The 26,996-nt window shown below is 39.1% G+C and overlaps 2 protein-coding genes across 3 annotated transcripts in view; one reads left to right on the top strand and one right to left on the bottom strand.

The window, feature by feature from the left end:
- Positions 1-1,796, bottom strand: part of MAP3K19 (mitogen-activated protein kinase kinase kinase 19) — a gene marked incomplete at its 5' end in the record, with an annotated part of 14,463 nt that extends 12,667 nt beyond the window's left edge. Inside the window, one exon of the mRNA XM_080621993.1 lies at positions 1,623-1,796. Coding sequence (XP_080478119.1) covers positions 1,623-1,796 — 174 coding nt within the window. The remainder of the gene's footprint in view (positions 1-1,622) is intronic.
- Positions 1,797-1,896: 100 nt separating this feature from the next.
- RAB3GAP1 (RAB3 GTPase activating protein catalytic subunit 1) lies at positions 1,897-26,899 on the top strand. 2 transcript variants are annotated; one of them, XM_080622108.1, is made up of 24 exons: positions 1,898-2,036; positions 2,121-2,176; positions 3,134-3,209; positions 4,479-4,611; positions 4,823-4,901; positions 5,628-5,747; positions 6,351-6,516; positions 7,285-7,384; positions 8,974-9,055; positions 9,805-9,873; positions 10,615-10,688; positions 11,350-11,442; positions 12,845-13,014; positions 13,412-13,510; positions 13,751-13,923; positions 14,916-14,970; positions 15,231-15,602; positions 16,684-16,821; positions 18,382-18,609; positions 19,127-19,223; positions 19,313-19,416; positions 19,526-19,641; positions 21,190-21,292; positions 24,121-26,899. In XM_080622108.1, exons 1-24 carry the CDS (start codon positions 2,019-2,021, stop codon positions 24,361-24,363), a joined length of 2,964 nt encoding a protein of 987 aa, XP_080478234.1. In that variant the 5' UTR covers positions 1,898-2,018; the 3' UTR covers positions 24,364-26,899. The 2 variants fall into 2 exon arrangements, 1 of the variants encoding a protein (XP_080478234.1); XR_013957267.1 differs by lacking the exons at positions 21,190-21,292; positions 24,121-26,899 and having other exon boundaries at positions 1,897-2,036; positions 19,127-19,210; positions 19,526-19,557.
- The last annotated feature ends 97 nt before the right edge of the window (positions 26,900-26,996 follow it).

Raw genomic sequence — 26,996 nt, forward strand, 5'->3', positions numbered from 1 at the left:
ATATGTAAAACTATGAAAAAAGGGCACCTAATGGCTCTTATGTTGCTATTTTTTTTTTTTTTTTTTAATTTTCCCTGATCTTTTCCTCACATGCATTTTTACTTCATTTCTTCTCCTTACATCACTCAACTGAATAAAATACTCTGCGTTATACATCTCCCACACCCAGTAGTACAAAACATTTTCAACATTCATTAGAAATTTTACTACAGTTATCCCTAACAGCATAAACATCTTACCTGGTGCTTCAGTAGTGAAGTGTGAAAGAGGCACAGCAAAGAAAAGAGAAGTTACAGATCATTTTTAGCTCACAGCTGTCTTCCTTTGCTGGACAGCAAGGAATTCAGACAGTTATTACGTATAGCTTGATTTTGTTTTCGGCACGTTTTTCCGACTCCAGAGCACGTAGTCCTTATTAACGAAGCCGGCTCTTCAGCAGGCACATCCTCCGGGTAGCTCCTGCTACACTTGGGTGTTGAGTTTACACGATGTTGCTAAGGCAACTGTCGTGTGCCCGTCCCACACACACACCCACCCCCCCCCCCCCGAAGGCACTGTGCTTGGAGTTTAATTCAAAGAGCAGCAATGACCTATGAAAACAAGCACAGCTGAACTGAACGGTGGCATTTTCAACTCTAATCACCAGTCACTTCTTCCAGCACCCAAAACAAAGCATGCTTCTCTCTTCTGTTTACCTCCATCTTTTAGTATCTTGTCTAAGTAACTTTTAGTATTATCCATATCAAAGTAATTTCAACTGCATTCAGGCCCCTCATCTAAACGGTCCCCATTAATAGTTTTTTATATCCTTTTTGGCACCTTTAAACTGCAGACTTCAAGGATAGTTTTTGTTTGATTGGTTGTTTGGTTTTTTGCGTGGTTTTGTGGGCTTTTGTTTGTTTTTTAAGGTAGCAGACTGTGCTGAGGCAGAAGAAAGGATAAAAGTAGTCAGTCTCAGTCTGAGTTGAAATGGTTTTGAAGGGAATTGGTTTGCTGGATGCCAGAAGGACCTGGAGGACCCCCCCGGGTTGCACAAGGGAGAGGGGAGAGGCGAGAGGCGAGAGGCGCAGCCGCTTCGTTTTAGGCTTGAAGAATGGGGTTGATTGAAGAATAGGGTTGTAAATAAGTAACCTCAAGAACGTTAGGCTTTGTTAGCCACTATAGAGAAAAGAAAATTACTAAGATAAGCTTTGCCAGAACCACCTGGTGGTTACTGACATGACAACAATCCTAAAACAAAGTGATGAAGAAATAACCACCGGGGGTCTGAAAGCCCACTACCACATTTTTGTATGCATACAGGAGGCATTCTCTAAAAAGTATGATGTAATGTATGTAATCTAAAGAATATGTACGTTCAAGGACAATATAAGCACAGCCTGGTTGATGCCTGGCAGAGACACACTTGGAAGAGCTATCCCCCGTGTCTCCTGGTACCGCAATAAAGAATACCTGCTTGTCAACTTAAAACTTTGTTGGCGAGTTCCTGGAATTTTCTCCGAATCAGGCTGAACCCGAAGCACCAGGCCCCTGGGGACACATCAGCTCCCGGCTGACTGGAAAGGGAGGTATTTATTACTTAATACACTTGCAGGTGCCCGGCACAACCGGCCTCATGGTACCAAGCTGTGACACCACTCGCGTCCCCGTTCCCCGGGCACACAGCGACCGAGCCGGCAGAGCACCTCGTTTACCCTCTCGGGCTGCCGCCGACGGAGTCGGAGAGTCTCCGGGACCAACCCACGCCCCAGCTTCACATCTCCCTGAGGTAAACACCCCAGCAGGCGGCGCTTCATCAGAGCCCGTGAAGCGCTTCAGCCAGCCGCGAGAGCGGCAGAACAGCCTGGATATCCCCGCCCCACGGAGGGCGGAGAGAAAGGAGTCACAGGACGCTCTACTGCCGCGGCGTGGAATGCGGCTGTGGCGATCGGCTCCGGGGCTGGACGGCTCGCACCGCCCTCCGCCGCCTTCCCGTGAGCCTCTGCGCCCGGGCCGGGGGGTTCCGACAGTGGCACAAGATGGCGGCGGACAGTGAAGTGAGTGTTCTCCCCGTCCTTTTCCCTGTGCGCTTCGTCGTGGCAGTCTACCAGCTCATTGCTTCTCCCCCTTTTTCTCCGCAGCCCGAGTCGGAGGTGTTTGAGATCACGGACTTCACCACCGCCTCCGAGTGGGAGAGGTAGGTGCTGCCGCTGGTCCTGCTCCCGTCACGGCGAGGGGATAGCGGGTCTCTGCCGTGTCTGCCCCAGCCCCTCCTGCCGAGGGGACCAGTCCCCTGTGCTGCGGGCTGCCGCGCCGGCCGATGTCCGTGGCACCCGGGGCCTCGTCACGGTCATTCCGGCTTGTCTCTGCTGCCGAGGCTGTGGCTGTCACTGATGAGTTGGTTAAGAGGATCTAGCCAAGCTGTACCTGAACTTAAACAAAGCTCTGGTTTGCTATCTGTTTGCAAGGGATTAGAATAAACATCTAGAAGGCTTATGTGGTTTTTAAGTATCTTGCTATTATTAAAATAGTCGTCTTACAGCTGAAGTCTTTGAAAGTTAACAGCATACAAGAAAATTCAAGGTGAAGAGTGCTCTTATAGTCTTAACATTATTTTTTAAGATGCTTTTTCAAGCTGTGATGTCTTTGACAAAAGGAGATAGATATTCTAAGCACTGTGATTTAAATATGAATTTAGTTTATAATTTTGTCTTAAATGCATTTTGTCTGTTAATGGAGAAACAGGAGTGTGTGTTAAAAGTAATATGCTGCCATATCAGGAAAAAAAAATCCGACCCCCCCTAAAAAGGTGAGATTCTGTAACCACTTTAAGCATGCTCATAGCAGTTGCTAAAAGTGACTGTCATTTGAAATGTAAATGTAGGAGGGCCATTTTATTTGTACAAGGAAGCAATTGTTCTGTTTTTATTCTGATAGTTTGTTGGTTTTTTTTGTTTTTTTTTTTTTTTTTTTAATTGCTTTTTCTTTAGGTTTTTGGGTTTTTTGTTTGTTTGTTTTTTGTTTTTTGTTTTTTTTTTTTTTTTTTAAAGGAATTCCATAGTAGGACAACATATAGCCTGCTTTTTAGGTAGCTGAGTTATAATACAAGTTTAGTGTTCAGCAAATGTTAATGCCTTTCCCTCCTCCCTGATAGATTTATTTCAAAAATAGAAGAAGTATTGAATGACTGGAAACTTATTGGAATTTCTTCAAGCAAACCTCTAGAAAAGGTCAGTTACTGCTTCTGTATTTTCTTTGGAATTTGAATTACTAACTAGTAATGCATGTCTATTACATGTCTTGCTGTTTTCTTAAGTGTGGGAGATAATGATTTCTACTGGGGAATTTCAGTTGTAAAAATGGCAATTTCACAGATGCTTGTAAATTTATTGGTAGGCTGTCTGCCAAACAGGCTATTTCCCTGATAAACCTGGATCTTCATATAGGGCCTGGTGATTTCCCCCCTTTACTCCCCCTTGTTTTGAATTTGGAAGCATGGTTGAAACTGTTCTAAATTCTGAAGAAATTTTTTTGCCCTGCCGTGTGCCTTTGTCACACCTCACATACATACAGTTGAGGTTTACGTAGTCCTACTTGTGACTCAGTATGTTTTACAAGAGTGACTTTTTTTCAGAGTCTAATTAGAGCCTTTGTAGTGCTTAATCAGTCCTGTAAAATGCAGAGGAAATTGCTGTGCTCTTCTGCATACTAGTGCAAATATATTCAGCTGTTCTGGACTGGATAGCTACTGTGTCCAGAGGAATTTTACAGTTCTTAATTTTAGTCAGGGTACAGAGAATTCATATGTTATCTAATAAACTACTTTTCAACCTTAGCTGTCAGTGTATTCCAGTGTGTCTTCTTTCCTAGACCAGACCCTTCTTCTTAATTCCTAGTGAGAAGGCACACTTTACAGATTAAAGGGTTGTCCAAGTTGGTTTGTTCTAGTAGCAGTGTACAATTCTGTATAGTGATGTTCTCTTCTTTTTTTTTCCCTAGAAACTTTCCTATGCTGACAGACAGAAGTTTTGCAGATCATAGAAAAAAAAATCATTTATCAGTGAAAGCATATTAAAAAAAAAATATCAAAGTAGCATTTGTGTGGAATGGTATAGATATAGATAGAATCCCAGGTGGGAAACTCCTGTCTTTGGGCAAAGTTGAGGGTGCGTGTGCATGAGATGCAGAGTTGTATATGAGAGGATTTATCTGCTGCTTTGTTGCCATCTAATTCTGAAGACTTCTTTGGGAATATCTGGTCCTTGAAATGAAAGTGATTATTGGCAGCATGGGTTTTAGCATTCAGCTGCCTTCATAATGAAGTGCTTTGAGAATTTTTTCTTTTTAAATAAAATCATGCTTAGCTATTTAGTAATAAATACTTAGCTGCAGAAAAAGGTGTATAAATATTATAGATCATGTAGGTAATATACTTTTTAAGGCTTATGAATGTTAGCCTAAATTTATGTGATCAAATAATATCTTTTTTTTATATGCAGGGTGTATACACCACAGGAGCATGGGAAGAAAAATCAGATGAAATTTCATTTGCAGACTTCAAATTCTCAATTACCCATCATTATCTTGTACAAGACCCCAGTGACAAAGACGGGAAGGAAGAACTGGTGGAAGGTAGATGATAGTTCTCTTATATACCTGTAAGGATATTTTGGAATGTGGAATTCAGTGTGTTGATTTGTTTCTGTGTGAAATTTTCTGGGATCTGATGGGTGTGATCTAATGTTTTGCTATTAGTATGCTTTGTATTCAACAAATTGCTAATATAATTTTAAGTCAGCTGAATGGATGCTGATGTTTTCTTGTGTATCAATTTCTTTTACAGATGCCCTTCCTCTGCCTATGCAGGACTTGCTGTGCATGAACAATGACTTTCCTCCTAGAGCTCACTGTCTAGTAAGATGGTATGCATGCTGCCTCTTATCTTTAATAGAAATAGGCATAGCAATGGAAAACTCTTTTTTGCTGACACAATCACTTGCAAGTTTTTTCCATCAAAAGTTAAAGCTGAAGTAAAATGGTTCTTTGTAGTAGACACAGGAAAGGAGTGTGAAAAAAGCCCACCATAGTGGGCCTACCTATTTTTTTTTTTTTGTTTATGTCCCCCCAAATTGTTGTTTTCTGTGGGTTTTTTTTTTTTGTTTGTTTGTTTGGTTGGTTTTTTTCTGAATTTCACACACTAACCAAGCTCTTCTATTTGTAATATTTAGGTGTATTCTTAAAAGGGAAAGGTGCAGTACTTAAAGAAACAACCACCACCACATTCATAGTAATGAAAATCTTTGGCACGTTATAGCATTGTTCTGGAGAGATTGTTTTTGTGTATGGCAATAACAACCGTAACTATGTATAAAGTAAAAAAACCCACAGGACTGATAGACCTGGAGGGCATCACATTATTTCTTGTACAGTGTTCGAATGCTATTAAGCTCTGTTACTTTGTGATTTGAGAATGTGCAGTATTCCATGCCCACTTAGTTCTTGTCCTCTCTGAAACAGGTACTTGCATCAAAATAACGGATTCCGCACTATGTTGGTGATAATTAGGTTACTTGGGTTAAAATATTTCTAAAAAATCCGTTTCAGCTGGATTGCTAAAAACCGTGAGTGTGTTTTTTCTCTCTCTTAAGGTATGGCTTACGTGAGTTTGTGGTTATTGCTCCAGCTGCAAATAACGATGCAGTTCTCAGTGAATCCAAATGTAACCTTTTGCTGAGCTCTGTTTCCATTGCATTGGGGAACACTGGCTGGTAGGTGAAAGCATAAACCTTCTTACATGTCTGGGTAAAACTCTAGCATACTACTGTTGTGAGGAACAAGTATTAAATTGTTAGCAAAAGACATTCAGAGTTTGTTGTATTGGCACCATAATGTTGTTACAGAAGTTTTTTAAAGTTTCCATGGGATTTTTTTTTTTTTTTTTTTTTTTTAAGATTGAATCAATGTGCTATTTATATTCATTGTTGTCTAAAAACCTTAAAGGCTTTTAAAAACTGCTAGAAGTTTTTGGAGTAACAGGTATAATGTTTGGGAGAGGATTTCTTTTGAAAGAGGATTTCTTCCCTCTGTGTAGAAACAGTAACTTTCTAATCTTCCTCAGAAAATATTTAGACTGAAAATTAGGTAACTGAAGTTCTGGGTAGGGCTATGCTTATGACAATTTGTTAGGAATTCCATTTAATGCTGAAGTTAATAGTATTTTAATTTGATTCCTAGTAAGTTCTTTAATCTGTGTTCCACTAAGAGAAAATATATTCTAAAGAATATGGAATTATGTTAAAATATTTACCTGGGTTTAGAGACTACAAGACAGCATGATGTTTTAAATAACCCGAGATATTAATGTTTTGTAGTCAGGTACCACTATTTGTGCAAATACATCATAAATGGCGGAGAACGTACGTTGGAGAATGTCAGGGTCCGGGAGTTCGAACTGACTTTGAAATGGTTCATCTTCGCAAAGTGCCAAACCAGTATACTCATTTATCAGGATTACTGGATATTTTCAAATCCAAGATTGTAAGTTCGCTTGAGTGTATGTAACCGATACAAAGAATAATTACTTTATTACCTGGTTGCTTGTAGGTTTACTTCTGTCTTGGGATTTTATTTTTGTAAGGATGATACTTCCACTGCTGATACCAACAAAGTCTTTTTCCAGATATTGCCAGTATCTAGTGATAAAAAGCAAAAATTGGTATGGGTTTAGTTTTTCAGTGTTGCCACCTTCATTCATTTTTGTTTTTCACTGGCATGTGAAAAAATGTGTCTGTTTTAGTCTCCTTGTAACAAAGCTCTCTTTCCTGCCCCCAAACAAACTATTTTGCTATATAAAACAAGGGAGGGTAGGAGTGGGGTTTTCTTTCTATTTTGACACTGTGTAGCTGCCCAAGCTAAGTTAAGAGTGCATAACAATATGATAAAATGTGAGGAGTCTGAGTGGACTGCTTATTTATGGAGTGCTAGGGCTGACTGCGATGCTTTACAACTACTATTGGTAGTCAGCAGTCTCATCAAAAGGCTGAGGAAACGAAATCCTTAATGAAAATCTAATGCGTTCTGGGTCAGTTACGTCGGAATTACCAGTGAAATGGAGCATATGAATGACTCGTGTGTTTTACCTGTGGGTGTTGTGTTGAGCAATAGCTTTACTAGTAATACTTGGGATATTGCAGTTCTGATAAAATTAGCTATAAAACAAGCTATCATAACTAATTTGTGTTAAGGCCTGGAGTGTTTGAGGTGATGTACTCCTTACATTGATTTTTTTCATTACTATTTTTCAAGGGATGCCCTTTAACACCGCTGCCTCCTATTAGCATGGCTATTCGGCTTACATATGTGCTTCAAGACTGGCAGCAGTATTTCTGGCCGCAGCAGCCACCAGGTAGGAGATTTGTGTCCTCAGAATAACTGAAGTTAAACAATCAGTGCTAAAGAAGATGCTTGTTTATCTTTCCAGAAGAATTAAAACATTTTCTGCATTACTAGGGAAGGCTGCAGTTACAACTGAGTACCATCCTACTCTCTAAGATGCTTAAAACTGCTCTGAAATCATGTCTGGCTTTTGAGTGTAACAGGTGTTTTGGTTAGGGTTGTGCCTAGAAATACGCTTTTTTTTTTTAGTATTTAGAGATACAGTGATACTTCTAAAATGGTAGTATCTATTTGGAGAGTAAGGGGTGACTGCCTGGGGATCTGTAAAGAATTGTGCCCTGAATTCCTTAGGGAACCATTTGAATTCATGTTCTAGTAGGTACTAATGGGTCACAGGACCACTTTTCAATTATTTCCATAAAGTAAATGATTCTAATACTTCATTATTTAAGGGTATTAACAATGGGAAAATGTGTAGTTCTGAATCTGAAGTACATATACCAGGTTTGATAAGTTTATGCCATACTGGTGTTATTTAGAAAAAAGAGTGAGTTAGCTCACTTAGTACTCTTACAGTGAACTATCATATGCTTGCTTGGTGGTAACGCTTTCTTCCTCAGGTATCAAGGATTTGTTTTTAACAGACTTATTTCTGTATAGATAGCATCAGAAAATATAGATAGCATCAGAAAATAAATTATAATCTTCTAGTTTGAAGGTAAATGAATCTACTGTTGCTACATGCAGTGGTGGTTTTATGTTCGCTGTGAAGAACTAGACCCATACTTTATTATCGTCACTCAATTAGCTCTTCTCAAATACAATCAAATAATTTAAATGTCTTTTATCTTCTCTGAAGAAGAAATTATGTAATTAAGTTAGCCAAATAATTTATCTGTTCTAATACCTCACTTATTTTGTATATAAACAGTTTGGCAGATGCATCTACAATCAAGGACCAGATGCTGTAATAACATTATTATAATGACATTGCAATGCATTATTACCCATTTAAATTTTTGTTCAGTGAAGGCTGTTTATTTTTGGCTATTTTGTATATTTATGTATTTGAAGGATATAACATGGGAAATGGCTGAGGATGCTGGGAGGCATCTTTAAGTATCTGAGATTACAAAGAATCTTCCAAATCATTGGGTTAAGTCTTTTCATAAAATTGTCAGCCTTTTAAAAGGAGTTGTTCTTTCACTCTTGCAGAGTTGCTCATGTGGAGTCTTCCTTTTCTGCTTGGAACTGATTTTTCTGCCTAAATACTTTTATGGCAAATTCATGTCTGTTCTTGCGTCAACATTTACTCTTTAATGCTGCCTTTATAGACATCGTTGCCTGTATGAAGGGAAAACCCTTCCCTCAACACGGATACAAGAATTTTATCTGTCTTTTTGAGTGTCCTGTTGCATTATTACTTCTGGAAACAATTACTTTGTGTGCTAGGATTGTGTTTGCATAGCTTTGTCACCGTAGCTGCTCAGCTGTTCTCTGGGCATTCTACATGCTACTGTCTTTTTACTGCAAAATTAGTATGATAATAATGCTGCTTAAAATATTCCATAAATTCTATATGTATTGATCTGTCTTTAGATATTGATGCTCTAGTTGGGGGAGAAGTTGGAGGCTTGGAGTTTGGGAAGTTACCACTTGGTGCCTGTGAGGATCCTATTAGGTAAGATACGAGTTCAGAAAACTGGACTTCCTTAATGGATGACTTAGAGGTATGTTATTTCATTTTTATCTTATTCACTTAGCATGTCCCTAGCAGATATTTAATTATTCAAGTACTTAAGAAACATCTGTGTAAAATAGTGGCCAAATAGCAAATAAGACCTTTTGCAAAATTGTCTAATATTCAGCATTCCTGTTGGTGATAAATTTTTCACCATAAACTCAATTTATCTCTGAAACTGTTATACTGAAATATACCTTAACTGGAGATAAACTTTAAAAATTGTGTGCCTTCATTCAAGGGTTGAACCCACTCTTTTATTTTGATGTTTGTAGAAGACTTAAATTGACAGACTCTGTAAAATGAGTGGTTACAATCTCACCATGTCCTTTTCTTAACACCCCCATCACCACTCAGCAGATCTAAAAATAATTTTAATGTATTAGACAGTGTGTATTGCTGTAGGCAACTCATGAACATTGTTTTTTCCTCTATACCTGGATACCTAGAACACAATGCACAATCTCTCCTTTTGTAGAGGAGTTGTGTGTAGTCTTGTATGCCAGGTACTAATAAAGTTTAGTGCAATCCTGGGTGGCATACTGTAGAATAACCAACAGGATGCATGCAGCAAGAAAACTAATTTCTGGATGATGCTGCAAAATACATAAAGGGACTTAAATACAAACCATCACAAATACCTGTCAAGATCTTAACACTTTAAAGATTTAAATCTTGTTTTGTTTCAGTGAGCTTCATTTAGCTACTACATGGCCTCACCTAACGGAAGGTATAATTGTTGAAAATGATGTTTATTCGTAAGTATTTTGTCTGAATTGCAAATATCTAGAATGGTGCTTGACTTGTTAACTACTCCATTTTAGTGATGTCTAAAGCATTGTGCATGGCTTTGTGTGTGAAAGAGAACACATTTTGAAGAATGCTAGGGTCTGTTGATAGAACATTTCATTTGGGAAAACATTTCTGTATGAGAAAATGTTGTATTGTAATCTCAGCAGAACATACACTTAATTTTTTAAAGGCATATTTTAATACTAGACTTAAAAGTTTAGTGTATTGCATCTTTCTTGGTAAAGATGATAGTCCACCACAGAAAGCATGAAAAATTAACCATTTGGCATTCATCGCCCAAAAACTATCATCAGGATTTTCTGCTACGTCTCCTAAAAAGGAAGGACTTGAATCAGTGTATACTGATACTTAAAAAATGGGGAAGGGGAAGTGGTTTGTTTTCATTAATGCAGAAATTAGTTTTCAACATTAATAGTCTTTCCAAAAAGACAACTTAATTGTAACTGAATTGTTCTCCTGTGTTTCTTAATCATATTATGTGTGTGCATGAGAACAGGGACTCTTGCTTGCATTTTAGTGTTTGTCATGTTCTCATAGGTAATGTAGTATATATTAACGGCTTCCATGGGCTGTCTGGCTATGACATTATGTTTACTCTGAACTTGATACTCATCTCTTGCATACTTGTGGGGACAGCATGACACTTGTGAAGGTTGGTTGTGGGTTTTTTTTTTTTGCCTTCAAAGTGACCTGGATCCTATTCAAGCGCCCCAGTGGTCCGTGAGAGTCAGAAAAGCAGATAACCCTCAGTGTCTGTTGGGTAAGACATCAGCATTCCCCATCTTCTCTTACAGCTTTTAAGATATTCAGTTGTGAATTTAGGACTGAATTGTTGATTACCTAATGACTTCTGCTTCCTCACTCCCCTTACTTTTTTGAGTGGACAATATTCTGGGCTTTTTCAAGAAGATGAGCTTTGCAAAAAAGTTAAGTTTCTGTTTTAAGTTATTCTGCATCTGTGTACTGTAAACGTCATTGCTGGTTTTACTTCATCAGATTCCAGAGAGTAAGCATTTACTGAGTATTCGGTGAAAATCAGATTTCCTAGTATCTTTACATTTCATGAAGTGCCTTCTGCGTATATCCATTTCCTTAGTTGAATCAATCTAACTGACAGGGTTGGTACAACTGGAGAGCTGTGCAGACAAACAAATAATATGCTGCAGAAGCTTCATCTTGCTTTGGGTGAAGTGGATTCAACTGCCTGCAGAGCTGTGCTCTGGAGAGGTGGCTGGTAGCTGGTTCGGTGTGCATTTTCTTAAGCTTTATAGTCAGGTGGTTCAGAATAAATTACTGTGTTCTTTCAGATGAAAAGATAAAATTTACTGTCCCTCAGGAATCAGTTTGAGAGTTAGCATATTGTTCAGTGAGATTTTTAATAGAGTAGCTGCTGAGAAACAAAGTTGTTTTTTTTTTTATAGGTGACTTTCTCACTGAATTCTTCAAGCTTTGCCGTCGAAAGGAGTCAACTGATGAGATACTTGGGAGGTCTGCATTTGAAGAGGAAGGAAAAGGTAAAACTAAAATCTTTTTGATTTGTGTTATTTGGTTTTAATTGTTTCATGTTGTTTTACGTTCCCTATCCCCTTCTCCTGACTTGAGATCGATCAGCATTTATATTTAAAATACTTAAGCATCTTCTGTAATACTCCTAAGAATTTTCTGATCAGCGCTACTTGGTTTAAAGTCTCATGAAATCTAGGCAAGCTTAGCTCCCGAAGTCCCAGAGGACTTTTGCTTCTGTTACAGTTGTTGTGGTGTTTTGGTTTTTTATTTCCTTGACTGGAAAACTAGAGTTTGAAATTTGACTAGTGTGTATTTTTGTATTTTTTAAACTGTTTTTCTGCTTTTTGAAGTACAGAATGGTGCATGGTTTAACAGTTTAAAAAGTCTTTAATCTGTTTGAAAGGCTTTGCTGACATACTCTCTATTTTAAGGAGTTTTAAGGGGGACAAACCAGAATTATCTGACCAACAGTTCAGACTTTATACAACAGTGTCGATACTGACATCCTTCAGATGTTTCTGTCCCATTCTTTTGCTTTTCTTGCTGTATGTAGTGAACATTCCCTTCCTTCCTGCCTCATTGCCTTTTCTTCCCTCCAAATAAGGTCTGTATAAATGTGTTTTCTTTGGTTATACTTGGTCTTAGTTTTGAAATAGCTCACTAGTTATCTTAAAAAGGTATTATGATGAGTAGGGTATCTATTACTTCCAGTAGTTGACATACAGCCTCTTTAGCCCTCTTTACCTCTTAATTCTCTTGAAATGTTTGCCAAGATGAGGTTATTCAGGCTGCTGGTAATTATTAATATAAATTTGTCTGCCCTCTTTTAAAAAGTGGTTATTCTATTGTAAGAGAGATTCTAAAGTTTACCAGCAGCAACTCTGGAAAAAAATGTTTTGACTACTTTACCTGAGGACTCTAAAACAGAATTATTCTTATACCATGTAAGGTCATACATACGTAGTGATTAATACTGGATTTATTTAAGGCTTATCTGAAGCTTTACGATATGCTTGAGGAGTCTTTATTACCTACGATGAATTCATTGGTATTGTGTATAAACAAAGTTTGAAGACTGGCTCTTCAGCAGGGTTTTGCTGATACTCTGCCAGTAATTGTCTGCAAGTATGCAGCACTACTACAGTAGGTGGCAGGCGCAATACAACCAACTCAGTCTAGACTTCAGTAAATTAAATCAAGGGCAGTCTGTGTCTTCTTTTTGACTTCATTCTGCTTTGTGGGTAAGAATAGTGAATATTGGATATGGAACCTGACAGCACAGGCATGTAGCTCTGGTAACAGGGTGTTAAAAATCAGTACATGATAAACAGACTGAATATGGCGGGGGAATGTTTAAAAAGAGATGGTCTTGTGGTGGTATGTTTTGATCGGTTTTATTTTATTTTATAGAGGTTGCTGATATTACCCACGCTTTGTCGAAGCTCACAGAGCCAGCACCAGTCCCAATCCATAAATTATCAGTCACAAATATGGTTCACAGTGCAAAGAAAAAAATTCGCAAACACAGAGGTGTAGATGAATCACCTTTAAACAATGAAGTTCTGAACACTATTCTTCTGGTAAGTGAGCTGTTCATATAAAACATGTATTTCATGCTTCCACTGATGCATTTTTTTGGTCCCTGCCCATGGTAGGGGGGTTCGAACAAGCTGATACGCAAGGTCCTTCCTAACCCCAAACCATTCTGTCATTTTTATGGTTTCGCTTACCATTTGTAGCAGAATTATAAATCAAAGTGTCTGTCATTTCCATTATTCGAATTGCCTTTATCAGCTTCTTGAAACAGCCAAAGTTGTTACAATTCTGTTCAGTATAAGTGGACAGGAAATTAACTCTGCTAACAGTTTTAATTAAAAGATTCCTGGTATGTAACCAGCAGTAGCTTTATGGAGAAAGTGGGAAAAGCAGGCGAAAAAAACCTGATGAAGTTTGGATTTTTTTTTTTGTTTATTCAAGTTCTTATTTCCTGATGCTGCTGACAAACTTGCAGATGGATTTGAAAGCAGGACTAATACTTCAGCAGGAAACAATCCTCCTCCAGAGAGTGAAGATTATGTAAGTTTAACTGACTGGCACTCATGAGAATGAGAGTGCAGTTTTGAGTGTGTTTATACAGACTCTGCTGTGGTTGCCCTGTCTTGTAATAGACAATTTTTGGAAAGAGGAATCTCTTGGTAGTAATTGTGGGGTTTTGTTTTTTGTTTGTTAGCCACTTGTATTGACAAACAGGAAAGATCATATAACTTCTGAAAAAATGCCATTGTTCCTGTATTTTCTGCTTTATTTTTTATGTAGAATCTCTTCAGTCAGTTTAAATCTGCTCCTTCTGATAGTCTGACGTACAAGCTAGCTTTATGTCTTTGCATGATAAACTTCTACCATGGAGGAGTAAAAGGAGTAGCACATCTTTGGCAAGAATTTGTGTTAGAAATGCGCTACAGATGGGAAAACAACTACCTTATTCCAGGGTAAGACTTTTTTTTGTTGTTGTTTTGTCACAGAAAATATTCTCTCTTTCAAGAACAGAGTGAGTTCACTATGACTTATGAAGCATACCGGCTTGTTTTCCAAGTTGCAGATGTTACTCTCTATTTTTACTCCCCTACTCTTCCTTAAAACTAGAAAGGGTAGAGAGTAGGGAAAAGCACCTGTGCCTTCCTTTGAAAACTTCACAATGCTTGGGAAAGCTCAAGGTAAAGAGCTCATTCACTGTGTGAGTGAGGATGGAGAAAAAACCCCAGAGCTTATCCAAATGCTTGGCTTCCAGTTTGTATTATTTAAATACAAAGGAAGGAGCTGATACGAACAGAGACACCTTAGCTTTGTGGTGGAGTTTTACCACTTTTCTAAGGGAGCTGTTCCAAGTTCCTGCTGGTGTAATAGCCTTTTAAGGCAGCTAATGCTGTCTCAAGTATTCCAACCCTTCCAGGTTACGTCTGCTGTAGTAGAGCTTGTTGCAGACTGAATGAAGGGTTCTGTTAAGGCATCAGTGTAGAGCAGAAATGCATCCTTTTTTTAATGGGATGGACTGGCCATTTGTTGACTAGTTTGTACTTCTAGATAGTTACACTAAGGGATAAAATAGAAGCTGAAATATATACAGATCACCCTACTGTATCACTGCAGATTTAAAAGTAAAGTCAAAGATGCTTAATTTTTCTTTGAAAACTTTAAAATGACAGACTGACCAGGAATGCAGAGTGTGTCTGTTCCATACCATTGTGAATGATCTCTGAGATTCAGAAATGACCTCTAGCAAGTAAATGTAGTTTAATCTCTGGGCTTGTTCAGTCGCTAGCTTTTCTGCTGAGAACATGGAAGAGCTGCACAGTTGAAATGGTGGGGGTGGGTTCAATGTGGATATTTGTCCCTCTTTTGTATTTCATATGATTTAAGACCACATATGTGTGAAAGATCCAACTTTGTAATTGATAACGGTTATACCTCTACCTTTTGTTAGATTAGCTAATGGCCCTCCAGATCTGAGATGTTGTTTACTGCATCAGAAACTTCAGGTAAATATCCCAAATTTAAGAATGATTTTTCTTTTTCCTAAGGATACTGTCAAATTCATATCAATTTTTAGCTAAATATTTTGTTGCCGTGGATTTAATTATGCTTTTATTCTTGGGTCTGGATTTCTTTTCTTGGGAAAATATATCAACAAGTTCAATATAATTGTTATCTTTAGAATTGTAAGAGATTTCTGGGGACTCGACAAGTTTTTCTGACATTGGTTTTTGGTTTTTTGTTTCCCCCCCCTTTAACTTGTTAGATGTTAAACTGTTGCATTGAAAGAAAGAAAGCAAGAGATGAGGGGAAAAGGGGGAGCAGCATGTCTGATCGTTCACCTGGTGGTACTTCTGGTGATGCTGGAAAAGGAGCGGACCACTCTGGAGATAATCCTGATAAGGAAAAAGAAGTTGGCAAATCTTGGGAATCGTGGAGTGACAGTGAAGAGGAGTTTTTTGAATGTCTAAGTGACACAGAAGATCTTAAAGGAAATGGGCAGGAAAATGGAAAGAAAGGAGGAGCAAAAGAAGGCAACAAAGAGCCTGTAAACCTAAAACCAGAAGGTCGTCTGCATCCGCATGGAAAGCTGACACTGCTGCATCCAGGAGAGCCTCTCTACATTCCAATAACACAGGTTAGGTAGCAAGAGCTGAGCCAGATGCGCAATATGACTCTCATACAGTATGGCTCATACCTAGGATTGTGAAATTGTATGTAGTTTGCAGATTATAGCTTTATTTGTTGTTAGAATTGCTAAGTATTTTTGGTCTAAGGTCTTGGCTTCCATTTTTAAAACTTGATGAAGTTGTTAAATTGAAATCTCACATGCTCTTTTTTTGTTTGAGAATGGGTCTTTTTACCAAATTTCACTCAAAACAATTCTTTTTAAAACAAGACTTCAGCTGTCTTGCTTGCCTTAAATTTAGGTTTCTTTTTATTTCCAGCTGTCAAGGCATTTTCCATCAGCTCCTTACTTTATTTCCTGTAAAGTAGGAACTGTTGTGGGCCTCCCACCTTGAAGATTTCTAGCTAACTGACTAGAATATTGGATCAGATTTGCTACTACTTTCTCAACTCCTATCTAAAAGGCCGTAGTCATCAGGTTTTGGTACTATTGTCTAAAGCAGGTTTATCGTCAAACAAGTAGAACTATTACCTGATACAGACTTTCTTGCAGAGTGACTAGAGATGAAATAGGAAGTGCTGGCATCAGAGGAAGTCATTTGGAGTCAGTGTGCATGGAGAATACAGTATTTTTCATTCACTTGGGAGAAATTATTTTTAGTAACTGTTGCTTTGTGTGGGTAGAAGCATGAGGACAGTGCAGGCAGGCAAAATAGTGTCAATTAATTACATGCTGACAGTGGCAACAACAAAAATTCTGCTTTGCTTTAGGTGGATTTTTATCCATCTCAGCAAAACAGTATCAGTAAAATGCTTCCTGCACTTCATCTGGATTTTGGTATTTTAACAGTATATCCTTAAAGTGTTACTTCATACTCCAGTTGTTTCTTTTTAGCTGCTTTTTTTGTTTAGTGGTATCTGCAGATGCACAGCTTTAGTATAAACAATTTAAGCATAGAAAGTTATGGTTATTTCCTTTGAGTACAAATAAAGTTGAATGAACTTTAGGTGACAGGGAGCTTTCCATTCCCTTTTCCTTAATAAGGGCTAAGTCTCCAAGAGGCTATTTGTAAACTTTTTCCATGTTACAGGAGCCAGCGCCCATGACTGAAGATCTACTGGAAGAACAGTCCGAGGTACTGGCAAAACTAGGGACATCAGCAGAAGGTGCTCATCTTCGGGCACGCATGCAGAGTGCCTGCTTGCTCTCAGATATGGAGTCTTTTAAGGTACTACTACTTAAAAATTCTGAGACTGCTTTCTTCTCAGACTCTTGCTCATGTTGAACGATTTTGAAAGGTTTTTCTGACAAACATTGTTTGGTTGGTTTTTATCCTACATTAAAGAGTTTCGTAATAGTTTAAATTGAAACTAAAACTGTATTGATAGACTTCGACATGTTCTAACAGTTTTATCTAGCCTGTTAATGCTGTAATGTTCCATTAAATATGCAGAATGTGTGTGGGAAGGGAAAAAACACCAACAAAACTTGCAGCTGAAAGATTGGGAATTGGAAACTTGGACAAGCCCACGCAAAATGATGTCAGAAGAAAACTCTGCCTCGGAGTCCTGCATCAACATCACATGTACCTGCATCCCCCACTGCCTTGTAGATTTCCTTTAGTGTCTCTTACCTGTGTCTAGTTCTAAATGCACCTTTAATCAGACTTCAGAAGGATAAAATGTAAAGGTGGTAAAATAAAAACACACATCTATTGACACATAATTCTGTATTTGGATCTGGGGAGGTGGCCAGAATTTTTATGTATAGTTGAAGTTGTTTTGTTCAGTGAGAAAGGGTAAGTTACCACTATTTAGAAGTTTTATACAGCTGTTCATCAAACTGGACTAGCTGTGGTTTTGGCAATTTGCTCCATTTCTTTTTTGAGCTCTGCAGTGGGAGCTAAGAGCACATAACACTGCTGTCATCAAACGGTCTCAAAACTCTAAAAAGATTGGAGGTTCTGTTATGAAATTATATATATATATATATGTTGGTAATTATTGTAGTGTTACTCTGTAGTAAAGGGATACATACGTACCGTAGAGTAAGAATAGCATGTCAGAACCAGTTTATTAACAGTGACATGTCAGATATATGTAGGAGTTTTATTTCTATGTTGCAAGTGATCTGAAACCTCAAAATAAGAATATAGAACCATAATCAGAAGTGGAAGTGAGTTCTTGACAGGAACATGGAGCAGAAAATTGTTTTTCCTTTTATGTTCTAGGCCTATTGATGGATGTATTTGTGTCGACATTGCATCTATGAGAAATGAAGTCTGTTTTGATTGAGGGAGATTTATTTTTTTAAGTTCTTTTTTAAAGGAAGAAGAAAAGGTGAATTTCATTACTGAAGTGTTACAAGGTGGAAAGTCAGTGCTGAAACCGTGTTCATGCCGCCCAATGTTTCTTTTAGGCTCAGGTTGTTTTTATCTAAGTCTTTAATGTTATAAGCTTATATATTGAAACAATAGTGAAAATTTGTATTTATTGTATGTCAGGTACCAGACAGAAGCTTGCCTTAGGAGTGTAATTTTGATATTGCCAGAAATAATTGATAAAGAAGGTTTCTTTGTTTTTGTCGATGGTGTGTGTTTTACCCCTTGCTGTCATCTTCGTTTATGCTTTATTCTCTCGCCCTCCCAGGTCTGGTGACTATAAGCCGAATTCCCAGAGTTTTTGCTTCTAGCCTATGCTCTGCCCACTGAACCCTACTGCTTTCTATACAGGTTATCCTGGCTTTATGGGATTTTTCAGACACAAATTTTATCTCCTCTTCATTCCAGGCAGCTAATCCTGGCTGTTGTTTGGAGGATTTTGTGAGGTGGTACTCCCCTCGGGATTACATTGAAGAGGAAGTGGTTGATGAAAAGGGGAATATAGTAATTAAGGGTGAGCTGAGTGCCCGGATGAAGATTCCCAGCAACATGTGGGTGGAGGCCTGGGAAACAGCCAAACCAGTACCAGCCCGGAGGCAGAAGAGACTCTTCGATGACACGAGAGAAGCAGAGAAGGTAAAAATCTCCATGGCTAGTGATAGTCTGACCTGTAATGCTTATAACAGCCGTTTCTTCTTCCTCTTGGAAGACTTAAACAGTTACAAGTTGTTGCACTATATTCTTGGAGTTATTAAACTGATTTGTACATGGCTTAGGGCTAGAAATTCTTAGAACATGGTTCAGAAATTCTTGGTCCTGTACAACAGTATGTTTGAAATATCTAAAATGGCGTATTCACAGTAATTCATAAACTGTATTAGGTATTTCTTTGAATTATTAGTAAATAAACCACATTTTTATCTGCACGTATGTGATGGGAAGCAAAAGTGTTCCTAAAATATAGTTCAGTTTCATTCTAACCTTTTGGGCCTATAGTCAATCACAGAATTCATGTAAAACTGTATTGAGTCCTGTCTTACAATGGTGCTCCTTTCTTGTGAATTCTTTGCTGCAGGTGCCCATCTTTTATAGTTACCCTTATCTTTGGGAAGTTGTTTTGATGGCTAATATATAAAATGTTCCAATGTTCTAGGTGCTTCATTACCTTGCAGTTCAGAAACCAGCTGATCTTGCAAGGCATCTCCTGCCTTGCATCATCCATGCAGCTGTACTCAAGGTAAAGGAAGAAGGTAAATAATGTTTAATAAATTATCAAGATATTTTAGGGTGAACACTGGTGCAATAATTACAACTTCTTTGTTTCTTTTCCTCCTGATAGAAACACTAGAAGATATATCTTCAGTGAAGAAGATTATTAAGCAGATAATATCCCATTCCAGTAAAGTTCTACGATTTCCCAATCCAGAGGACAAGAAGTTGGAAGTAAGCCTTTTGTACAGGCTGGGGTTGAAAACAGAATAGGTATTTATACTGTTCCCAGGAGTGCTAAAGGAACAGCTTTCTAATTTTTTGTTTTATGAAACTCTTGCAGGAAATCATTGCACAGATCATGAGCGTGGAAGCAGTCATTGCCAGGGCCAGGTCTCTGAAAGCAAAATTTGGGGTAGAGAAATGTGAAAATGAGGAGGAGAAAGAAGATCTGCAAAGGTGACTGGATCCCCTTTTCTTCTACCCTCCAGAAGTACTGAGGAATGCTATTTAGTAACTCTAAACATTAGCTGTCCCTGTCCGTAGGCTACCTAGAGACGTTAGATGTGGGTATCCTAAATGCTCCTCTGAGTAACCATCTCTTCGACAACATGCAGTACAGATTGTTTTAATGTAATTTGTTTTTATCCTGACAATCCTGGGGATTTCATTTATTTTTTTTCATGTATGTGTAAGGTATATTTAATGAACTTAGTTACAGAAGAGGTATAATTAGAAGGACTAGGGATTTAGTATTTTCCGTAACTAACATGGAATGAAATACCCTCCAAAGTTACATTTTTCTTATTATATTTCTTAAATTTTCTTGCTTGTCATTCACATGGTTTGTTTCAGTAACAAGTCATGTTTCACTGCTTTACTACCTGCTGACAGATTATTTACTTATTGCTGAAGATGACTAATATGTAATTTTAAAAAACCCATGTTAACTTCTCACTGCTGTGCTGGGGGAGGGATGAGAGGGAGAGATGGCATTTTAGTAGCACATGTTGGGAGTTCAGAGGAGTGATGTCTGACCAAAATAAGATCTTTATGCTCAAAAATATTTTTGTCTTCTTGTTTGGGACTGTGTACCCTGCAGCGATGGGGGTAATCAGCTTCTTGAGGGTAGCCATAGAATTATAGAATTGTTTGGTTTGGAAGGGACTCTGAAGATCATCTAGCTGTATCCCCTCTGCCACAGGCAGGGACACCTTCCACTAGACCAGGTTGCTCCAAGCCCCATCCAACCTGGCCTTGAACACTTCCAGGGATGGGGCAGCACAGTTTTTCTGGGCAACCTGTTCCAGTGTCTCACCACTCTCACAGGGAAGAACTTCTTCCTAATATTTAACGCAAATCTCCCCTCTTCCAGTTTTAAAGCAATTCCCGCTCTCCTGTCACTATCTGCCCGTGTGAAAATTCCCTCTCCAGCTTTCTTGTCATCCCCCTGTATGGCTGACACCATGAAGGCTTGTTGTGTTGAATTTAGACATCTGCATTAGGAGCCCGAGTTCCATTTACAGTTACTTGAGAGGAGATGGCCTTTGAGAGCCTGAGCTGCAGCCTGGCTCTGCCTGCTGCTGGAGTTGCAGTGCAAGCAGCCCTGTAATTGTGTCTTTCCTGACCTACGTGGGAGGCTGCTTTGTTCAGCTTAGATTTGACCTACATTAACTGTGAAAGAAAGCAGCTTGTATTAGCATGAAAGAATGCAACAAAGTAGGAGGGAACCAAGTGAAGGGTGAGGGAGGTTTCTTCAGGGCAGAGGGAAACGAGTAAAGGGATGAAAAGGTGGCTATAGTGTTTGGGTGGGATGCTGAGAAGTAAACATCAGGGATTTTTTCCTTACGCATTTAGAACGGAGAACTCCTGTGAATGTCTACCAGTTCTTCCTGGGTGTTGGGTGGAGAGCTCCTCACAGGAAACAGTTCTGGTTTTAGATGAGAAAACTAGATACAGCTGAGAATTAAACACTCCTTTTTCCTTCTCAATAACTCGTACCATCAGATTTGTAAACTGTCTCCTGGAGCAGCCAGAAGTGTCAGTTGTCGGTGCAGGAAGAGGACCTGCTGGCAGCATTATTCACAAGCTGTTCATCAATGCTCAGAGGGTAAGAGCAAGCTTGATTGTTTTGCTGGCACCTCTAATTTCAGCAGTATGAGGCAACAACTTATCATATGATGCCAGTTTATTTTGTCTGCATATATGCATGTATTGTCATAAATGTGCTTGAGGGTTTTTTTTGTGATGTTCAGCATGATTTTGGCAATAATGGAACCTTACAGGATGAAAGAAGTGACCTGGGATGTCAGATACTTAAAGCCAGCTGGGTAGATGGAGGTGCCATTAATGTCTGATTTACCTCAGATGGTGACATCAGTAATGCTATTATGGCACAAATTTTTGCTTTGCTCCAGTTACACAGTATATGCAACATCACAGCAAGAGCAATCAAGTGCGTTGATTGTTTCACATAGGAATGTAGAGAAACATGTTGTAATACTCAGTATTTTAGAAGTAACTTTTTAACTAAGGCTTACACTTGGAATACTTGAGATTTCTTCTGTGGAAACCAGGGTGCCTTGGAAGTTTCAGGCTCTTTTCAGTACGACTTTACATTCAGTTTACACACTGCCAGTGTCACATCTGTTTTCTGGAAACCCTTTCCCAGCTGACATTGGTATAAATATTCCTTTTTCTCTTAAGCAGTCTTTGTAAAAATTAGCTCTAAATTACTGATTTCAAAACTTCATGGACTGCATTAGCTGCCAGTTTCTGTCAGAATTATACCTGCTCATAGCATCAGATTATCTAACTAAAATTTCACTACAGTGATAATAAAGGTAGCATAGTGTTGCAGACATCTTAGAGCCTGAGATCCCATATGGAAATCACTGCTGTAAAAAATGTTGTCATTTTTTAAACACTTTCAAGGTATGGATGCTTTTATAATAATCTTGTGTTTTGCAACTTGGCATAAAAAGGACCATTCTGAAAACAGACCAGTTATTCTGAGAAATGAAAATCAGAACATTCGTTTTATCCCTCTAGTCTTTAGGGAAAATGTGGTTGAACACCTTAACATGTCAGCCAGCCACACTTAGGCTTCCCTGTAGAGCCCAGGATTGGCCCCTCTGTGTGCATGTGTTATGTGCTTGCCTTTTTAATATTTAGGCATTCTGGTTTTAAGGCTGAGTAAATGTTTCTAGCATTAATGCTTGATAACGTAAATTTCTAGGGTTTCATCTTGTTTGAAACATCAGTAACTAAGGCTAGGTTGCAGGTACTTCTCACTAGGAGCTGGTGGCTTTTAATTAAGCCTTCTTAGTGGGACAGGAGCAAAGTTGGTACAAAACCCACCTCGTATTTTATCTACCATGATTTATTTTAGAAGAGAGCTGTTTGGTAAATAGAAGTTGAATTATTTCCGTGTTCGTTACATTTGGAACCTGGACTCTTCTCTGAGTTGTGTAAAATTTGTTATATTATCAAATCTTCTCAGGAAAATTATGATAGCAAAGTGCATGTTCTTGGGCATAGAGTGCATGATGTCTCTTAAACCTACAATCTCCTTCTAACCTCTTGTAAGTCACCTCTGACTTGCCTTTGTTTCTATCTTTCATCACTGGTTCTTTTCTCATCCCTTTCCAAGCTGACTGAATCTTCTGATGAGGTAACTGACTTTGTCCCTCGTTTCCCACTCATCTTCCCTGGCTTCATAGAGTTGAACCTTTTGGTAGATACAGTACAGCAGCCTGTATTAGTTTGTACCATTGTTTACATATTAAGCATAAAAATAATTTTGTGTTTCCAGAATGGTTTTTCCTCATTCACAGACTTTATTTTTAGAGCCTAAAAGGTAGTGAAAAGAGAGAGAAATCTATAAAAACCAAAACCCAAACCAAAGTAATTTCTTCAAGTGAACATTAACAATTTCTGATGCTGCAACATGTGGCCATGCCTTTATATTTTTCTGTTGCCATCACTGTATTTTTACTTGAACAGCCAGATGTTGTGGTGGCGAGGCAGTGATGGATGAGACTTGCATGTTGCAGTTTGGATCCCAGAAACTACTGAACTTTTTGGACAGAGATGCAGAGAGGTTTGAGAAAGAACTGGGGTCACTGCATGAAGTGTAGCACAGGGAGCATCTTCTCCATTGGTTTCCTGGAACTGTTCCTGCACAGGCCACAGAGCTGAGCAACACCAGGTCCTGCTGCTCCTGGGGAGCACAGAGGGTTGCCAAGGGGTTAGGAGGGATGTCCAGTGGGCTCTGCCACACCTTGGTGCCACTGCCAATCTTGAGTTGTGTGCCTGTTAGGGCATGGGGGTGCATACATATGTGCATATAATTAGGGAATGTTTACTGGACTGGCATGGAGCATGCCAGCCCTTCTTCCAGTATTCAGAATTCAGTGTTGCTGCTTGCTGGCTGAGGCAATGAGCGTCAATGGAGATTGGTGCAGTGTCTCACTTGGTCTGTAGTGTAATTTTGGCAAGCCTCTTTCTGGTCATGGAAAGCACCTATCCAAGTAGTATTTTGAGTTTGAAAAGGCAGGTGACTATTTATCAAGACTGCAGTGGTGGCACTGTTTTTGAAATGAGGCTGGCTTGGCCTTGTGCAGCCACAGGGGGCTGAGGAGAGAGCCCTGATTGTGAAGGGGGCATTTTGTCTGATCAGACCCCTTGCTTCATGATGCCAGGAAACCAGGAGCTTGATCTGGGCTGAGCTTCACCATCCACACATGGAATTTCTTCCATTTGGCTGTGTGCAGTTTATTTCTTGACATCCCATTAGTGTCTTGCTCTGTGTACACCTAGCGCTTCTGATGTGTTTACCATTTCTAACCTTCCTTTCTTGCCTCTTAAGAGACGTTTTCTGAATCCTAATGTTGTGAGACAGCTTGCCCTGTAGTTACACCCCTGCTCTTACTTAAGGTTTCTGCAGTGCCTCCACTTGACGAGGACTTGAGGAGATCAGGTCCAGCAGAGGAGCGACGACCCAACACAGGGGGTGTTGCAGACTTCCCACCACCTACGGGCCGGGAGGTGATTCTGCGCACGACTGTCCCCCGCCCGGCCCCCTACTCCAAACCCCTGCCCCAGCGCATGTACAGCGTGCTGACCAAGGAGGACTTCCGACTTGCAGGTGCCTTTTCAGCTGATACAACGTTCTTCTGACAGCTTGGGCTGCGGTCATCTTGTGTCTTCACAAGCAGCATGCCCTTAGTTTTCCTTTGGGGAAAAGGAACGTTGCAAATTGGCTTGTGGTGAGGAGACAATACAGTCGTTGTTACGGACAGTGTCATATTCCCAAGAACAGAACTGAAGTTGACAGTCAAGGATGCCTCTAAGCAACTCTTAACTTGGAGGTGTGGAATGGCTTCATGAGTACTTCTGATCAGATCTTTGGGGATGAAAGCTCTGCAATTTCCTCTCTGTCCAAAGGGAGTCTATTATTTTATTTTGCATTAGGTTGTTTACTAAAGGACATGAATGGGCTGTATGCAAATACTGCATCTTGAAATTCATGCAGAATGTGCTGCTTTACAGTTCTTAATCAGACTTTACCAAGTGACAGTAGTAATCTACTTAAATTGATGTGCAAATATTAAGTAATTTGTATTTATTGCTAATCATAAATATTGAGCCCAGTATTTTTTTTTGGTTAATCACTAAGTTGCAAGTGCTTCTACAGTAGCCTTATTTTTATTTCAAGTATACAGTACCTTATAGTTCATGCTAAACTCTCCTAGCAGCGCAGCAGTTGTCAAAAAAGATCTTGTCTTCAGCACTTCTCCCAGACAGAAATAAGATCTGGGGCCATAAACCTGATATGGTGAGGTAGATCACCAGTGGGTTTGGATGCTTTATGCCCTTCCCTGCCTGTGAGGGGCAAAGCTGGACACAAAGGATAGTCATGGAGGTGTTTTACTGCAAGCAACTTGCTGGTATGTACAGAGTCCGTTGGAGTGCAGTACGTGTCTCTGATCTGATACAGTGAGACAATTCTATCCCCTGTTGGAAACTAACCCCAGTGGGTATCGTGCAAACAGTACCATGTGTATGTGCCAATGTTGCTTCACAGTGATCTTCATGTGTTTTAATGAGAATTGGCAAAAAATCAGCATCACTTTACAAACTGAAATGTAAAACCAGCTACAGTATTGTTGACATTACTGAATAAATCCAAACTTAGTAGTGGCTCGCAGACTTCTTTGTGTACCAGCAATGATTTGTTCTAAATACTTTTAAAATGCCATCCTTGCATAACTTGACCTAGGAACAGCATTTTTTATGACTGTGACTACATTAAGTATAGACAGCTAAGTTCTACCTCAAGTAGTAAGGTTCCAGGTATTACCCTAAAACTTCTTCTGAGGGGATAGAGGTGAGGTGCAAGAGTATTTCCCTCAGATTAAACTGTATCACATTGGAAAAAAAAAAAATGTTCAGGATAAAGAAGAGTTAATTTTCTTCACAGATGATCTTGTCAAGAATTAGTTCTCCAGGCTGTTTGTGTTTACCTGAGGGAAATGCTTCTGATAAAAATGATGAGAAAGACAAAGACCAATGTAGCTGTTGTTTAACTGTGTAGCTTCTTTAAATAGTAATTAGCCCAGTGCAATCTTTAACTTACTCCCTGAAACTCCTCGTTTCCTCCTCTCCTGACTGTGCTGTCTTCATAAAACTTTACTGTAAAGTATGGCATCTTGTAATGGCTGTAGAAACTTGAAATTCCTTCACACTTAGTTATCCATCAGGCTCTTTTTTCTTAGTCTTTTAAACTGTTGCAGAGGCAATTCCTTTAATCACACTCAGAGAACACTAAGATCATGTAACACCTTTTTTAGGCTGTTATGTCAAGATGTCTTTGCTGGAAAAGGGCAGTTTCACCCTATAGAAAACAGGGCCCTCGCACCATTACCTTGTCTTAAATCTTTACCTGAAAAAACAGATGTTTAAAACTTTAAGAATTTTTCTTGTAAGAAAAGCTTTTCTTGTAAAAAAAGCTTATTTTAACCAGATGTACTTGAAATTGCAGGTGTGTACTTTTAGTAAAGGATGTGTAGTGTGTGGATGTGCTTTATGAACTTGCTACTGCCTTGCAGCACTTGAGGGCTGAGGTAGAGACAGATAAAGCATAAAAAAACCTCACCAGTAAAAACAGGAAAGTATTTCTTTATTTTTTTTGAAGTTAACTCCTGTTAAGGAGTGTAACATTTTCCAGAAACTACTTCTGATGAGGCAATTGGTAATATTTACTGGTTTTGTCATGACTAAGTTCTTTTTAATACAAGCTAGTTTAAGTAAAACCAGATTTCAGTAGATGTGGATTCTGTCTGCCAGAGTCCTGTCAGTCAGGCCCAGAGCCAGTAGTAGGCCTTTGATGGCTAATCAGAACTGTGTAAGAAGTTCTAGAAGAAACAAGTCACTCACTTGTGCTATTTTTGCTGTAACAGACACCAGAGCCTGTGTTTTCTCCAGCAGTTTTGATAGGTGAACAAAGTAGAGAATTTAAACTAAGAGAGCTGCTTGGCCCATAATGTCCCTGATACAACTGAACCCTGAAAGACCAATGGCAGTTTCAACTCAAATTCTTGCAGCTGTAACTACCCTGTAGTAAGAAAGCAGTAATGCTTCACAGTCACGCTAATGCTGCACACAGGAATTTAGCTTTCAACCGCAGGGTAATAAAAATAAAAATCAAGTACCTTGGATTGGCAAAAGGCCTTGGGTGAGCACATCCATGTTATAAATGATGTCTGGGGTTTAATTTTGCATTTTCTTCCCTCTACCAGCAACATGATGGA

This window comes from Psittacula echo (assembly GCF_963264785.1).
Source record: "Psittacula echo genome assembly, chromosome: 6".
NCBI classification, from domain to species: domain Eukaryota; kingdom Metazoa; phylum Chordata; class Aves; order Psittaciformes; family Psittacidae; genus Psittacula; species Psittacula echo.

What these genes read in the sequence shown, in the direction of transcription:
- RAB3GAP1 (XM_080622108.1), top strand. An exon ending in GCATTGGGGAACACTGGCTG is followed by an intron (nt 5,748 to 6,350) that starts GTAGGTGAAAGC and finishes AATGTTTTGTAG; the next exon opens with TCAGGTACCACTATTTGTGC. An exon ending in TGTTCATCAATGCTCAGAGG is followed by an intron (nt 21,293 to 24,120) that starts GTAAGAGCAAGC and finishes CTCTTACTTAAG; the next exon opens with GTTTCTGCAGTGCCTCCACT.